Here is a 16,420-nt window from a genome sequence, read left to right as displayed (position 1 = left end):
AACATAAGGAGTATCTATCATAAAAATTGAAGTAAGGAGTAGAAGACCATGATTAATCCCTGAAATACTGAAGAAGGACAGAGTCAGATGGCCAACATTATCAGACATCAAGGCTTATTATGAAGCAGCCATAATAAGGACAATCTGATGCTGGCAAAGGAATAGAGAGATGTATCAATGGAACAGAATAGACAGCCTAGAAATAGACCCACACAAGTGTAAGCTAGCAATTATAGGCAGGCCAATGGAGAAAAGATACTTTTTTTCAACAAATGGTACTGGAGCAGCTAGATACTCACATGCAAAAAAGAAAGTGAGTATATTCACAGACCTTTTATATTTCACATAAATTAACTCAAAGTGGATCACTGTACTAAATGTAAAATAAAAACCATACTATTTGTAGAAAATAAGACAGCAAAAGCACAGTTCATGAATGAAAAAATTATGCATTGGACTTCATTAAATTTTAAAACTTTTGCTCTGCAAAAGATACTCTTAAGAGAATCAGAAGACAAGCCAGACAGGAAAAAGTTATTTGGAAAACACATATCTGACAAAGGGGTTATATCCAAAATATAAAAAGAACTCATAACCCAACAGTGGGGGGGAGAGGAAAGCAATTATAAAATGAACAAGAAATCTGAACAAACACCAAAGATGTACAAATGGTAAATAAACATAAAAGGTATTCTACATAGTTTGTAATTAGAGAATTGCATATTTAAACAATGAAATACGAAGTTCCCGTTGTGGCTCAGTGGTTAACAAATCCGACTAGGAACCATGAGGTTGAGGGTTCATTCCCTGGCCTCACTCAGTGGGTTAAGGATTTGGTGTTGCTGTGAGCTGTGGGGTAGGTCACAGACGCAGCCTAGATCCCTCATTGCTGTGGCTGTGGCGAAGGCCAGCGGCTACAGCTCCGATTAGACCTGTAGCCTGGGAACTTCTGTATGCCATGGGTGTGGCCCCAGAAAAGACAAAAAGACAAAAAAATAAAAAAATAAATAAACAGTGAAATACCACATCATGGCTATTAGAATGGCCAAGTTCCAGAACACTGGGTAATATCGAATGCTGTCGAATCCTGTTGAGGATGAGCAACAGGAACCCTCATGCATTGCTGGTGGGAATGCAAAATGGTAAAACCTCTTTGGAAAGCAGCCTGACAGTTTCTTACAAAGCTAACCAGAGGCCTACTATTCAATCTAGCAATCATAATTTTGTTAGTTCTTTACCCAAATAAACTGAAAATTGTATCCACTCCAACTTGAACACACATGTTTATGGCAACAACCTAGATGTCCTTCAACAGATAAATGAATAAGTAAACTGTGTTGCATCCATATAGTGGGGTAGTGTTCAGTGATGATTAAAAACAAAAACAAAACAAAAGTTCTCAAGCTATGGAAAAGTATTGAGGATCTTTAAATGCATGTTGCTAAATAAAAAAGCCAGTCTTAAAACACCACATACTGTATAATTTCAACTAATAATATTCTGGAAAAGGCAAACATGAAGGCAGTAAAAATGTCAGTGGTTATGAGGAATTCAGAAAGAGTGCACAGAAGGATGAATAGGTAGAGTGTAGGACATTCTCAGGCCAGAGAATATTTTGTATAATGTTATCATGAAGGACACACAGATTTATCCATTTGTCAAAACTCATAGAACTATAAAACATAAAGACTAAACCCTAAGATAAAGTATGGACCTTACTTCATAAACATCTATCAACATTTATCAATTGTAACAAATAGTTCACACTAATACAAGATAGTAATAGGAGATATATAGTGTATTGGGAGGGAAGAAATACATATATGGGAATTCTGTACTTTTAATTAGTCAATTTTTATGTAAACTAAAACTTTTTTTAAGCCTATTAATTATTTAAAATTATTTTATAAGAAGCAGCATTTCAAACAAAATAAATTGAAATGAGTAGTTCCTATTGTGGCTCAGTGGTAATGAATCTGACTAGTATCTGGGAGGATGCATGTTCAATCCCTGTCCTCACTCAGTGGGTTAAAGATCCAGCATCACTGTGAGCTGTGGTGTAGGTTGCAGATGCGGCTCGGATCCTGCATTGCTGTGGCTGTGACGTAGGCTGTAGCTCTGAGAACTTCCATGTGCCAGAGGTGCAGCCCTAAAAAGCCCCAAAAAAAAAAAGATAAAATATGAATTGATATGCTCTGTCAAAAAGAAATGAAAAAATGTGAGGGTAGGAAAGATGATATCCTAAGCACCACTTCACATTTTACTATAAGTCATTGCAATTGGAATAAAGATTCCTGTTTTACACTGTGTTGTTTTATAATAATTTTCAATTTTAAATGTATTTTAAATTTCAATCTGGTTTAAAGTACTATCATAAGTCTAGTGTTAAACAAGGTGTTATTTTCATTACAATCTATTTAGCAATAACCTTATAGGTCCACCTTAGCAGATACAAAACATTTCATTTTTAAAACTACTTCAAAATACAAAATGAAATAACAAATAGCACAATATCGGAAATGATTTTTATTATCTTCCAAAATTTTTAACTTAGTGACAAGCACAGATGAAAATCTGCAATTTTCTCCTTTCAAATAATGCAATTTACAGCCATTTTTTCTTTCTCCACTCCTTTTGTGTGTTGGTATGTATTTACACCACACTTTTTACTTTGGAATAAATTTATAAAAATATTGAAAAGCAAGTACAGAGGGTTTTTTGTGTATTTTCACCCAGTTTCCCCTAGTTCTAACATCTTGCATAAACAGTTTTTCTATAAATTAATTTATAAATTTATTTTCTCTTTCAGAAAACAAGCAGGATACCACCTTGCATTTTCTACTAATGTATTTATATAGTCTCTTTTAATCTGTCACATTGCCTCAATTTTTCCTCATTTTTCATATTCTTGAGAGTTTGGTAGAGTACTAGACATTTTTGTAGAATGTCCCTCAGTTTGTGTCTGATGTTTTCTCATGGTTAGACTGAGGTAGTTCACTTTTGCAAGAATACCACAGAGGTGAAGTGTCCTCACCTCATGATATCAGAAGGTACATGATATCAGCATGACACCTCATGATGGTATTAGACTTGGCCTCTAGTTAAAATGCTATCTGCCCTGTCAGTTTTCTCCACTATAAAATGCTATTTTCCATTTCCATTTACTGCTTTTTGTAAGTGTGTCACTTAACTGAAACCCACACTCAAGGGGAGATCATCTATATACACAGTTTGGAATTCTTATGTATGAAAATTTCCGCCCTTGTCCCTATTTATTATTTATTCAATCACTTATTGATAACATTATGGACTCATGACTATTTATGTTGTTCTTTGATTTAGAATCCTTTATCATCAGTATTTAATTTCTTACTTTCTAGTGTTGGCAATGGGAACTCTTTCAGTTTGGCACCTGTGTCATTTGACTATTCTATTTTTTTATAGAAACCATCTCTGAAGATGTATGGGTTGCACCGTTGGTTATTTTAATATAACGCAATATTAATTTAACTCAGCATGCAAGCAACAGACATCATCCTGCCTATACCTTCAAGTTACATTTATTGATTATCTATTAGTTTATTATTTATTTAATGCATGTGTATTGGACACCTACTCTGTGACAGATACTGTCCTGAACACTGTGGATATATCAGGGGGTGAGATCAATATAAAACAAAGTGCTGATGGTGCAGGGCCTTGTGAACCTTTTTGAAGAATTTTGGCTTTTTCATTACACATAATAGGACTCCCCAAGCAGTGTGTTGAGCAGACCTGTTTTAATATACAGACTGTTATATTACCTGTTTTAATATAAAGACTGATTACTTTAGCTTCTGTGTTAAAAAGAGACTAGAGTTTGACCACTGTTGACACAGGAAAACTAGTTTGGAAAAGCAATACCATGAGAGCCATGCTTTGAAGGGTAGCTGCAGGGATGGTGATCCAGTTATGTTTTGGTTTTCTGATGGATCAGGTCTAAGATGTGGGAGAATGGGAGATGTTAAGTATAATCCCAAGTATGGAGTCCCAAACCACTGGAGCGATAAAGCTGATAACACGTGTGTGTGTGCATGCACATGCACACATAAATACACACATAATACCTATATTTTAATTTTTCTCTATTAACTATCGGGTGTAATGATGGTCTAGAGCATGAAAATAGTAATTAAACATTTGTAAGTGAATCTCCAGTGCATAATGCTAAAACCAAATTAAAAATAAATATTGCATTTGTTTTTAATCAGAAAAGATTAGCCTCATATAGAAATATAGATTTCCCCTTCTATAATTTTAGCCATTTTCCTTTCCATGTCTTCATTAACATCCAAGAATATTTTCCTATAATAAATTTCTTTAAATCAGTTACAATATACTTTAGATTTTTTTTTCTCAGTCATTTCTTCACCAGATTTATAGGGTCTGAGGGTACTTGGATACTTTTTCACAAGCCCCTCTTTCTAGGTTGTTCATCATTTTTTCATTGTTCAGTCAGATTATCTGAATTTGCAATAATTTAGTCTCATAATACTAACTTTGTATATAAATTTAATGATTTCTTAATGATATAATGTGTGTGTATAAATGTTAAAGTTTACTTCCTTTTCCTTAAGCTATAAAATTCCTCTCTACATATTCCAATCTCATAGGTGATTTTCCATGTCTCTACTCCCTATATGGAATGAAGAATTTATCCATTTTTTCTCTCTGATGTATATGTATGTTTTTAAAAACATGGCATAAATATTTATCCTAGGAAGTATTTACAAAAAAAAGTTGTTATGTAATAATGTACTAAGTATTGTTAAATTTAACTGTAAGATAGCACCGTGCTAATTTTAAATACATCTGCATGTGAATGTGTGGTAATAATATATGTGTTTGAAGATTAGGGCACACAGAATTCAGAGATAATAAAAAAACTCTAGTCTATTCTTTTCTTGCTTTGGAATTTCAGATACTAGTGGCCATATTAAGAAGCAGAGATAAAAGGAGAAAACAAGAAATAATTGGAATGCTGGTAAAGTAATCTACATTGCAGCGATTCACAATAGTGTGTTATATATAGAAATAGATCAGTCATTGTTTTCAGCCCTGCTAAATAAAACTGAACTCTTGGAATGGCATGCCACTTGACCTTCCCAGCCTTCACCAGCAGTATTTAACTGGTTCGAAGGCAACACACTTGTGTCTCTTGTTGACATGACAGATTCTCCTGGGAGTTCACACAATGTTCAAAAGGCACAGGTCCCTTGCTTCAGAACGCAAGAGAGAATTAATTTCCCCAGGAGCTACACGGTCCATGCTGAAGAATGACATGAGAAATTTTCATTCTTTGTCGCAATTTATACTCTCAGCAGGCCCTCTAAAATCAATTCCAGCAGTTAAACATGCAAAAACTATTCACTTTGAGATTGAAATACTTGATGCTCAAACCAGAAAGCAGATATGTATTGTGGATAAGGTGAGTTTTATTTACTTTTTAATTTAAACTTCTCTGTTTTGTCCCCAAATTATTGAATACTTTATTAATGCTGATAAGACTATACCAAAATATTTTCCTGGATTTGAATGTTAATTTTATGATGAGTAGAAAGGACTCTCTATAGTATACTTTATGGAGTTTGTTTCAGTAGAAAATATTCACTGCATCTTTCATATTCAGTTTAAATAATAACTAATAATTATTAGGTTCTAGGTTTCCTCTTAACATTGGCCATTGTTAGGAGTTAAGATTTCAGTGCTCACCTTCTCAGCCTATACCACAAAATGTCTAGCTTTTCCTCTTCATGTACTTCCTTACATATTCAAATTTTTATGCAGTTTTATTAGTGTTTATAGAAAAAAGCAAGCAAAAGACACCCAGGTTATTTAAAATTAAATGTTTAGTATATATGCTGAAATCTAGTTATTTAAAATTATTTATAAGGATTTAATTGTCTTGAAATATGAACTTGTCACTTTTTATGAAAAGTGTACTTATTTTAAAACTACAGTGCAAGAAGTTCCTAAAGAGAATATCTTGCTTAATATGCTATCCCTCTATATGCATATCCCCAATGCTTCACTAAGGAGAGATGAGGTATGTACTTCCTAGATAGAAAATAAACACACAAATACATGTGTACATTGCAGATAAACATGTATATGTACAAAATTACAATCATTTTCAGTTTTTATAAAGTTTGAAAAACACCAGTAGTTCAATTTATTATGAGATGAAAAGATGGACATTTTTAATAAAAACATTATTTTGCTTTACAAACATGTAGAATAAGTTTTTGCTGTGTTCTAAAAATAAAATTCAGTCACCAATCACATTTACCTATGCTCTAGTTGTGTCTCTAGATAAGAGGGAAACAGAAGAAATTGTTTACTTGCTTTTAATTGTCAGAGATAATATATGCTTCCTTAATTAGTAATTATAACACCGTGATCAGTAATTATAACACTATTAGTTGAGTAATATTACTTTTTATTAGCAGGTGGAAATGAAAGTTAGAGAACTTTAATAAGTTCATGAAAGTCGTAAGTGGAATTATGAAATTTAAAATCATTTCTTTGCAACTCTAAATCATTATTTTTCTGTAGTACCACTGGGACCATATATAAGTGACAAATATATATTATATACAATAGAACTTTAACTTAAAATTGTCATGCGTCTTACAATTTAAGCATCTCAGTAAATTTCTTTGAATGGTTTTATATCATACAGGAATAAAATAAGTCTAAAAAATAAAATTACCATCCAGAAGTTGTTGATGTTTGAAGTATATCTCAACTGAAAATTTAAAACTTACAAAGAAAATACAATGAAATCAAGGGGAATAAAACAATAAATAAAATGGATATAAAATTGGACATGGATGTCCTAAGACCAATATACTAAAATGAGACTGGTCATTAGGTCTTTCTGATATGTGTTCCGAAATCCACCTTAAAGTATATGGGATGTTGGGGAATCATTTAGTTTTTTGTTATTGAGGTTTTTTTTTTTTTTTAAGCTAAGACACAGAACTTTACATTTTTTGGTGTTAATGAAAACTACATAAAATTTAAGCATGCAGAAAGCCAGCATTCTTTAGAGATAAGGATTTGGTTTCAGAATCTCACATTTGAACTGCAAGTGTCCTGGTAATTGTATCTCCAGTGTCAAACCTTTAGGGGAACTCAGTAGGCGAGATAGAGGATTAATTTTGGATTCCTCACACTATTTATTGCACAATCAACACCATCTGATGTGCAGCTTACTGCTTCCAAATCTCTGACTTGTCAGTAGGACTGGATTTTGTTTTGTCTTGTTTTAGTTTTGTAATTTGGTAAATTATCTTGTAATGATGTAAGAATTTAAAAGAAAAAAATCTGGATGTTTACATTTTTTTCGCTATTTTTAACAGTTTAAACTTGTAAACATGAGGAAAAATTGTTATTTTGTTTGTTGTTCAGTATATTGTTTTATTCTTAGACAAGTTAGCAGCTATATTAACAGTAAGGTTATGTTAGTTGCTTATCATTAATTGCTCTACTCAATATACAAAAGTAGTACTGCTTATAACTTCGTCCTTCAGTAAGCATAGTGTTATAAAGTAGTAAAAGTTAAAGGTCATATACTTTGGGATTCTTATTTAGAACATAGGTTAATAATATATATTTTGTAAGCCTATAGTGAAGAGTCAAGATTAAGATATGTAACACACTTAGCATACTGTCTTGAACATGATAGGAAAACATATTTTTTTAGTTTAATAATCATTTGGATAGTAAAATTTAATGTGCAGAGAATCCAATAAAAAATAAGTGATGAACCTTGTGATACTGGCAGTCTGTAAATTTGACTTCTTAATTACCCATTGATATGATTTGTCATAATGCTTAAGTTAGATATTAATTTCAAATATTTTGAGTAGGATGTATGTATCTTAGTAATATATGCTGATCCCTAGTATAAACTTTGTTTGCATATTGATATTATAAGTTTACCTTCAGAATGGACAAATATTTACTTAGGAGATTCATAAAGCAAAAACATCAAAAGAATTCCTTGTATTAAAGAAAATATATTACATTATGTTTCCTCTCTCTCTCTCTTGCACTCACGTATGTACACACAGACACCCAAAGAAACAAAAATCCTTCTATTGCCTTCATTATCTTCAGCTTCTATCTCATTCCTTGTTGTTTTCATCCTGTTCATGTTGTCTGCCCACATTTTCCTCTTATTCTATTCCAAACTCACTGCATTCAGGCAGTTGCCTACCACTTCTCAGAATATGAACTTGCTGAGGTCACCAGTGAGGCAGAGATAAATACTTTGCTAAATCCAAAGGTCAATCTTCATGCTTTACTAGGTATATCAGCAACATTTGCCACTATTAAGCACATCTTCCTCCTGAAAAACACTTTCACTATTTGAGCATCAGGGTAATACATGCATTATTTTACACCCATTTCATTGGCTTCTCCCTTTTCTCCTGCTGCTTCTTTATTATCTGACTTACTAGGTGTGGACTGTCACCAACTCAGTCATCAGAATTTTTTCCCATGTTTAGTCATTTACCTTATGGAGTCCTGTAGCTTAAAACATCATCTGCCTATTGATGACTCATAAATGTGTAATTACAGCTTATCCTTTTCCCATGAAAGGCAAATCCATTGATCTATGTATCTACGTGTGTATCTGTGCATTTATCCACGTATCTATACATCCATCCATCTACCCATCTATTTGGATGTTTGCTAGGCATCTCAAACTTAGTATATCTAAAGCACTTGGGCTTACCCTCAAAATTTTCCACAGAGTTTTCCAGGTCAATCTTCAAATAGCTCAAGTCAAACACTAGAGGGATCATGACTCATCTCTTATTCTCACGGCCCACATGCAATCCGTCTTCAGGGTGATACTTCCAAATATATCCAGATTGACAAATTTTCACCACCTCTACTTCTCAGCACTCATAAATCCTTCCTCTGCTCTGTCCTTAGCACAGTCAGTATATCCTCTATATAGCAACCGGAACTAGCCTGTTCAATCATGTCAGATAATATTATTCCCTACTCAAAACCAGTCAATGTCTTCCTTTATGTCTTTACTTACTTTAAACTTTTTCCTCGGGGCATTTCTTGACCACCTATTTAAAATTGCAAAATCTGCCAATATTCTCTATGACTTTTCCCTGTTCTCCTTTGCTAGTACTTATGGTCACCTAACATCCTGTTTATTTTCCTTTTTTTCAATTGGTTTAATATTTGGCCTATTATGCTAGCTTTACAAAAATCAGGGGCTTGAGTTTTTTCTCTTATCTATCACCAACATTTAAAACAGTGCTTGGCCCAAAGAAAGTGTTCAACCAATATTTGTTGAATAAATTAATGTCTGTTCAAGGGATATGTGGGTTTAATATATTGCCCATGTTTAGCACTGATAGTTTGAGATGGAGGAGAATAATATTTGAAAATACAATTTACTATTTTCTAAATCTAAGTATCTATTAAATAAATTTAAATATATTCACAGGAAGAGACAATTAATTAAATCATTTCACGCAAAGTCCAAATTCCTTCTGGCTTGCTACCAATAAAGATATACAGAATTTAACTTTGTATTAGTGTATAATTTACTAATGAATAGTCATATTCTGATTAGAAAAGTTAAACTTTTCATAAAGAAGGCAATGCAGATGGGGATGTTTAACTGATTTATTTATTTCCCATGAATAATTAAAAATAGTATGACTATTAAAGATGATAAAATGAAAGGTAGATTATTCAAATATTGTTAGATATCATCTTAATTATTTTCAGAACATCAAAAAATACATCAAAAATACATTTTAAAAAATTAACAATGAGTAATTTCCAGTTGCTAACTATTCCTGTCTTGTTTCTATATTTTAAAATGTCAGAAACTTATCTAGTGACAAGTGGATGATGCAAGAGCAAGGAAAGAACTATAAAAAGCTAGGGTTGATAAACATTTCCAATATCACATTCTTTTTACTTTAATCTTTCTCCGAGGAACTTGACCTCAACAGCCCTCTTTCTTCTATTGTTTTATATGCTCTATGTCAAAATTCTCAAAATCTTTTTACAGACCTCTTACAAATAAAGTAGTCAATCATTCTCTGATCCTTCTAATGGTAAAAATACCGGTATTCACCAGAAAACAGGAGAGACAATTATAGGGTAGTAAGATTTCATAAAAATTGTACTTTTAACACTTCAGTTAGAGAACTTGAGAATTCTTAATGTGTAAGTTTCCCACTTTTGATATTTACCTTGGGTATGCAAGTTAGCATATTTATGTCTTAACTTGCTCACCTGCCTTAAAATGGCCTAGTGGAAGTTTTCAGAATTTCACATACATGCAAGTGACAGTATCTTCTTTCTCCTGGTTTTTCCTCTTCTTTCTCCCTCTCTTCTGTTTTTCTTCTTCTCTTCTTCCTCTATTTTTTAACTCTCTTCTTCCTATTCCTGCACCTTTTTCCTGTCTCCTCCTCCAGCCCTTTACTCCTATTTCTTATGATGTAGCATAATATAATTGAAAGTTTATAACCTTTGGATTCACATATACCAGAATTTTAATATAAATCTGGTCTACTTTCTCTTTTTCCTTGGACATGATCCAATATCTCTTCCCCTTATTATCCTTTCTCTAAAAGGATTTAGAAATCATTATTCCTCCCCTGTATAGAGGAAGAAAGGTGGCACAGAAAAAATGAAAATTTAGTGTGTGTTAGAACCAAGCTTTGAACCTGGCCAATATGCATTCTGTGCCTTGCTCTTAAATATTATACACTATAATGTGAAAGATGAATGACTTTCATTAGCCAAAATTCTCATGTTCTATTTAATTTCATGACTGTGGCGTACACCTCCCAATACAATGCATTTCATGGAAGAGATCCTATTTTAGAAGGATGTCAACTTGTCCTTTGACTTAAGACAAAAAGGAAAGCTTTTAAGCATTGTCTTTTATACACATTATAGACTCAAAATAGCATTAGTTAACATTCAAACCAAAAAATTAAAATATTTTAAAGTCTCTTTAATAAATTAAAGAGATGTGCTCAAGAATGTTTACATCATTAAAAATTTAAAAATTGAAATGAATGGTTCCTCCATAAAGAGGTAATTAACATAATCTTTTTCTTTGTACCCAGATGATCCCCAATGCACACCCCACATTTTTTATATTCTTGAGAATCCCATAATACAGCATGTAATTGTAAGTTTAAAAGGATCAGTGTTTATCTGCCCTGACTTAGATTTCTCTTCAGAAAAGTTACATTTATTGCATATTTTTGCTCATGATAATAGTCCAAATATATAATGAAATTCTGAGAGACAACATGGTGCTCTGATATTTGTGTCTGCATTTGAGCTTTGAAAATCATTAATATTTTATTACCTTAACTTGATACTTAACTACTCTGATTTTTGGTTTTCCAAGTAGGGTAAATATCAAATCAAAGTAGGGTAAATAACTATCTTCCAGGAGTAACTAAGTAATTTATCTTTATATGCAAAATGTAGCACCAGGTCCACCGCATAGTTATTTTTCTGTAAATGAACACTGCATTTTAGAGGGTGGAGATACATTTTAAATATAATTATTCCACTGAAGTGGGAATATAACTGAATTGATACTTTTCTATTAAGATTGTAAAAAATCAGGCATTTTTAAATTATATTATTATCCTTTTGAGAAATGATTAGGAAGCATTCTAATTAGAAAGCATTGTCACAGGGACCATCTTTGGAGCATCAGTTTCTAGAATTCCATACCCAACTCTCATACACCAAGTAATATGCATTGGTGATTTATGCCATGTTATACTATTAAAGATGCCAGTTCCTAGAGAAGCTGAATGCCAATTTAATAGTAAAGAAAAGTGAATGTACTCTAGAAAACTTTTAGTGAATAACATTTACAAAACAAATCTATACTATTACATATAATCAAAGTTATTTATACATTTTTTTCCATATTCCAATTGTATCACCATGGAGTTCCTGTCGGCTCAGTGGTTAATGAATCTGACTAGGAACCATGAGGTTGTGGGTTCGATCCCTGGCCTTGCTCATTGGGTTAATGATCTGGCATTGCCGTGAGCTGTGGTGTAGGTTGCAGACGCAGCTCGGTTCTGGCGTTGCTGTGGCTCTGACGTAGGCCAGCAGCTGCAGCTCCAATTAGACCTCTAGCCTGGGAACCTCCATATGCCAAGGGTGCAGCCCTAGAAAAGACAAAACAAACAAACAAAACTGTCTTTTTTATAGTTAAGCTAAGAAGATGTCATTTCCACCTACTAATATATAAGATGCAATGATCCTCTGTTTAAGAGGTCAACATGGATGAATAACTTTTAGAGAAAGCCTCTAGATAGAAAAGAGTTGAAATTTACCAGATTCATTGGTTCTCCAACTCTCTATTTTGACATCCTATAGTGTCACGATTATTCATTCAAAAGGTATTTGTTGAGATATTTATCCAATAGTCTATTATATGTTTGAGATCATGTATTAACACAGGTACAGTTTTTATAATTTTCATAGATTTTGTTCTCTTCTATGGAAGACAAGCACTGTAGAAGTAATTTTAGGTGCAAAGATGGGGAGGGTGGATTGAGGGTTTGGGATTGCCTGTGCACACTCTGGTATATGGAATGACTGGCCAACAGGAACCTGCTGTATAGCACAGGGAACTCTACCCGATAGTCTTTAAATTATATGGTTAAATCTGAAAAAAGAAGGGATGCATATGTGTATAACTCAATCACTTTGTGGTACAGCAAAAATTATTACAACATTGTAAATCAACTATATATCAATAAAACTTTAAAAAATGAAAAAAAAGAAAAGTAGGAGGATTTTTATCAGAAATTTAGGAGGTAGAAACAACAGGACCTGTTGGTTGGTTGTAAAGATTGAAAGACAGGAAGAATGCAACTAAGATGTTAAATTGCTATTTTAACAGCTGTAGATCCTGAGAATGGTACAATTTACTGAAACTTTTTGTGGATTTTTATGTTTATTTGTTATTTGTTTGCTCTCTTATTTTAGTTGCAGACAAGTAGTAAGGCAGGGAAGAAGCAAATACTCAGTTTTGCTAATTTTAAGTTGGAGATCTTTATGAGATATCCAGTAGGCATGTGGGTGTAAAGATCTGGGACTCAGAACGGTGGTCATGATGAAATATGCTGAGTTGGAATTTAGAAATGTAATGGTAGTCCTTGCAGCCAGTAGAGCAAAGACAATAAAATTCAGAAAGAACAGTGTGGTAGATGAGAAAAGAACCAACTGCAGAAGCCTGAGGAATTCCAACATGTAAAGGTTTTAAATATAAGTAAGATGAAAAAGAAAAATCACTAGAAAGATCCAGAGAGACAGAAGAAATATAGCAAACATTGCATCACAGAAGCCTAAGAAAGAATATTTGAGTTAGAGGTGAGGGGCCAATAGAATCAAATATGGCCAAGAAATATAGAGAAAGACTGTAAGTATCCCTTTGTATTAAATGTTGAGGTGTTTATCATTGAATTTAATTAGATCATTATAGGTACACTGGTTCTAGGGAAAATCCAGTATGCAATGGGGGATAACAAGCCACAGGGAATAAGAAATTTGAGTTTCCTGGAAGACCCTCCTTTTGTAGGTAGCTAGAGCCTTGAAAAACTTACTTGTCCCAAAAGAATCTTATAATTTCCAAGCTTTGAGTTTTGGTCAAATATGATTCCTCTGCCCAGAGAGTTCTGTCACAATCTTATATCTAATCTTATGACTGTGGGGTCATTCTTCATTGTCTAATTGAAATGGCAACCACTTCATGTGCCACTAAGACCTCCTCTAAGCAGATATGTTCTTTGTACCAGTAACAGTTGGTTGAAATCTCCATTATATATATGTACATTATATAATCTAGTAATCAGGAATGAATATTTGTCACCTATCATAAAAATGCAAAAGAGTAAATTTATGCTCATTCAATCCAATCACCTTTTTAAAAATGAGGATTATATTTGGTATAGCAGTATTTCATTTTGTTCTAAAAATTTATTTTCATTGTAGTTGATAAATGCATTAGTCCACAAAAAGGTGAAAATTTTTCAAAAATGATACTTTATATAATGTAGTAGTCAGGAATGAGTGTTTGTAACCTATCATAACACAGTCTGGGAAGCACTAAACTAGATGACATGAAAATGACCTTTTCAGCATTGCCACGATTCAAACAGATCAAATAAATATATGTTGGATACAAAATCAGAACATGCCATATCCAGGCTTCTCTTGGATTTCATTCTAAAGATTACATTTTCTTGAAAGGCAATGTAAAATAATAACTCTCAAAGGTTGTGTTGTAAATATTGACACATCTTTAGACAAATCAAAGTGGATAAATCATGTTTTCCTTGGAAACTGAAAGATAAGGAGAAAAAAGAAACGCTAACCCTTAAGGGAAGAAAATCAAGAGGGTTATATTGTTCAATTAAAAAGAGCCTACTTCCAATTAAGTCAAGACTAAATGGAGAAAGTTAATAGTTTGAATCACATGTTTAAAAATATAAAAGATTTATTCAAAAATGTTCTGTGTAAAGAATGTAGCTAGCTGTGAAGAGGTGATCAAATGTCAGAGAGACATGGAAAGTTGAGAGGGTTATGTGTATTTTATTATTCAAATTAGACAAATAGTTACTTTATGAGTGGCTACTATAGGTTACATGGGTTTGAAACCTAAACACATCTTAACCTGGTATGCATGAGTCAAATCAGAAAGAGCAATTACATATTTTATAACAAATTATAATATGGCAAAGAGCATTGGAGAGTTTAACACAAATTATATGAAAAAGACTAGGAAAAATACTTTTTCTAATAGAGGCTTAGGCAGGGGGATAAGAAACAAAGCAGAATTTGGTAGAAGGAGGGGCTCAAGAGGATCTTTAAACATATGTAATATAATACATTAGTGTGGGCAGGGTACAAGAGCACCCCTGGAAGGAGGATTAGCCTATCAAAGGCAAAGAGGAAAAAAAGTAAGAAGCAAGGTTTCCAGGCTGATGTAATTAAGTCCAGGATGTGATAATGCAGAATGGAGTCAACTCAGAATAGATGGTATAAGTGGGAATGATGTAGGGGTTTATATGCCTTGCAAAGGCGTCTGGAATTTTTCTTCTCTTTCAAACTAGAAGGGTAGTGTTTGAAGATCTGCCATTTGGGAAAATAAATCTTGCAAAGCCATGATGTGTGAAAAGTAGAAAGCCTGAAGATTGAAAGTTCAGAAAATCAGCAGCAAATCTGTTGTGTGTCTGTTCAAGACCAACACTTTGGGAAGCATCATGATGTCGTGCGGTCTGCTGAGGCTTTGAGGACACTCAGCCACCTCTCAAACTTAACCAGCTTGTAACATTGGGCAATGGCCTTGTTTTCTTTTCTCTGATACGAGTTGTCTCATTGGAGGCCACCTTCCATGAGGAATTTCCACAAGGAAATGCTATGGTCTGGAGCCTTGAGTAAAGCAGGAAACAGCTACAAACTTTGAAAATTTAATAATACTCTAAGTCTCAAATCATTAAATACATTAAAGAACTATAAAACGAATGAAGTTTAACAAACTATTTACATTGCACTAAACATACTGAAATTAAATTATTTTTTCCTGAATGTATGTGTATATAGTCCATGTTTGAGGAATAAGTATAAAACAATTCAAATTAAATACAGATCACTAGGCACATCTTTAGGACACACTTGAACTCTTAAGTAAATATATGTATATATTTTTCTAATATATTTTCTAATCTATACTGTATACCATGTATCTAATGAAACAGAATAATTATTTAATAAATAGTAGTTTCTAATAAGTGTATTTACAGCCCACATAGATCAGACCAATAAATGTATCCAGGTTCTTAAAATAGAATGTGGTATTACATGTGAAAAGAATAACCCATTACCATTTAATTTCATTTCACTGGGACTTTGCTGTTCAGATTTGTAATGAATTAAGGCAATCTCTCTAGATATAAACCTGTTATGAATTTGTCAAATTAACACTTGCTAAGTGGAGCACAGGGTGCCAGATGGTAAGCCGAGATTCAACCACAGACCAGGAGAGGTACTGAAATAAAGTTTATTACAGGTCCTGGAGAAAGTATCTGGAAGGCCTTCAGGGTACAGACAGAGAGAGACAGGATCTGGAGAATATGCCTTCATTAGGGTCCATAAATGGAGTGCTTTCAGGTTTCTGGGCTAAGGCCAGATGGATCCATTCAAACCACAAGAACGAGATTGTGGTAAACCCTGAGTCCAAGGAGCACATGAGGAGGCCTTGGCAGGCAGAGGCAACCGTGATCATAAGAGCTGCTGGGGGATCGTTTCAGAAGCTTACATTTACTTGTGGCTCAGGGCTACT

General features: G+C 33.3%; 1 protein-coding gene across 1 annotated transcript in view; it reads left to right on the top strand.

Moving 5' to 3' along the window:
* The first annotated feature begins 5,128 nt into the window (after positions 1-5,128).
* Positions 5,129-16,420, top strand: part of TECRL (trans-2,3-enoyl-CoA reductase like) — a 103,575-nt gene continuing 92,283 nt past the window's right edge. Inside the window, exon 1 of the mRNA XM_047799298.1 lies at positions 5,129-5,467. Within this exon, the coding sequence (XP_047655254.1) occupies positions 5,234-5,467 (234 nt within the window). The 5' untranslated portion in view covers positions 5,129-5,233. The remainder of the gene's footprint in view (positions 5,468-16,420) is intronic.

Source organism: Phacochoerus africanus, chromosome 10 (genome assembly GCF_016906955.1).
Source record: "Phacochoerus africanus isolate WHEZ1 chromosome 10, ROS_Pafr_v1, whole genome shotgun sequence".
Classification (NCBI taxonomy): domain Eukaryota; kingdom Metazoa; phylum Chordata; class Mammalia; order Artiodactyla; family Suidae; genus Phacochoerus; species Phacochoerus africanus.
The sequence above is the reverse complement of the archived record's forward strand: the minus strand, read 5'-3'. Positions and strand labels throughout refer to the sequence as shown.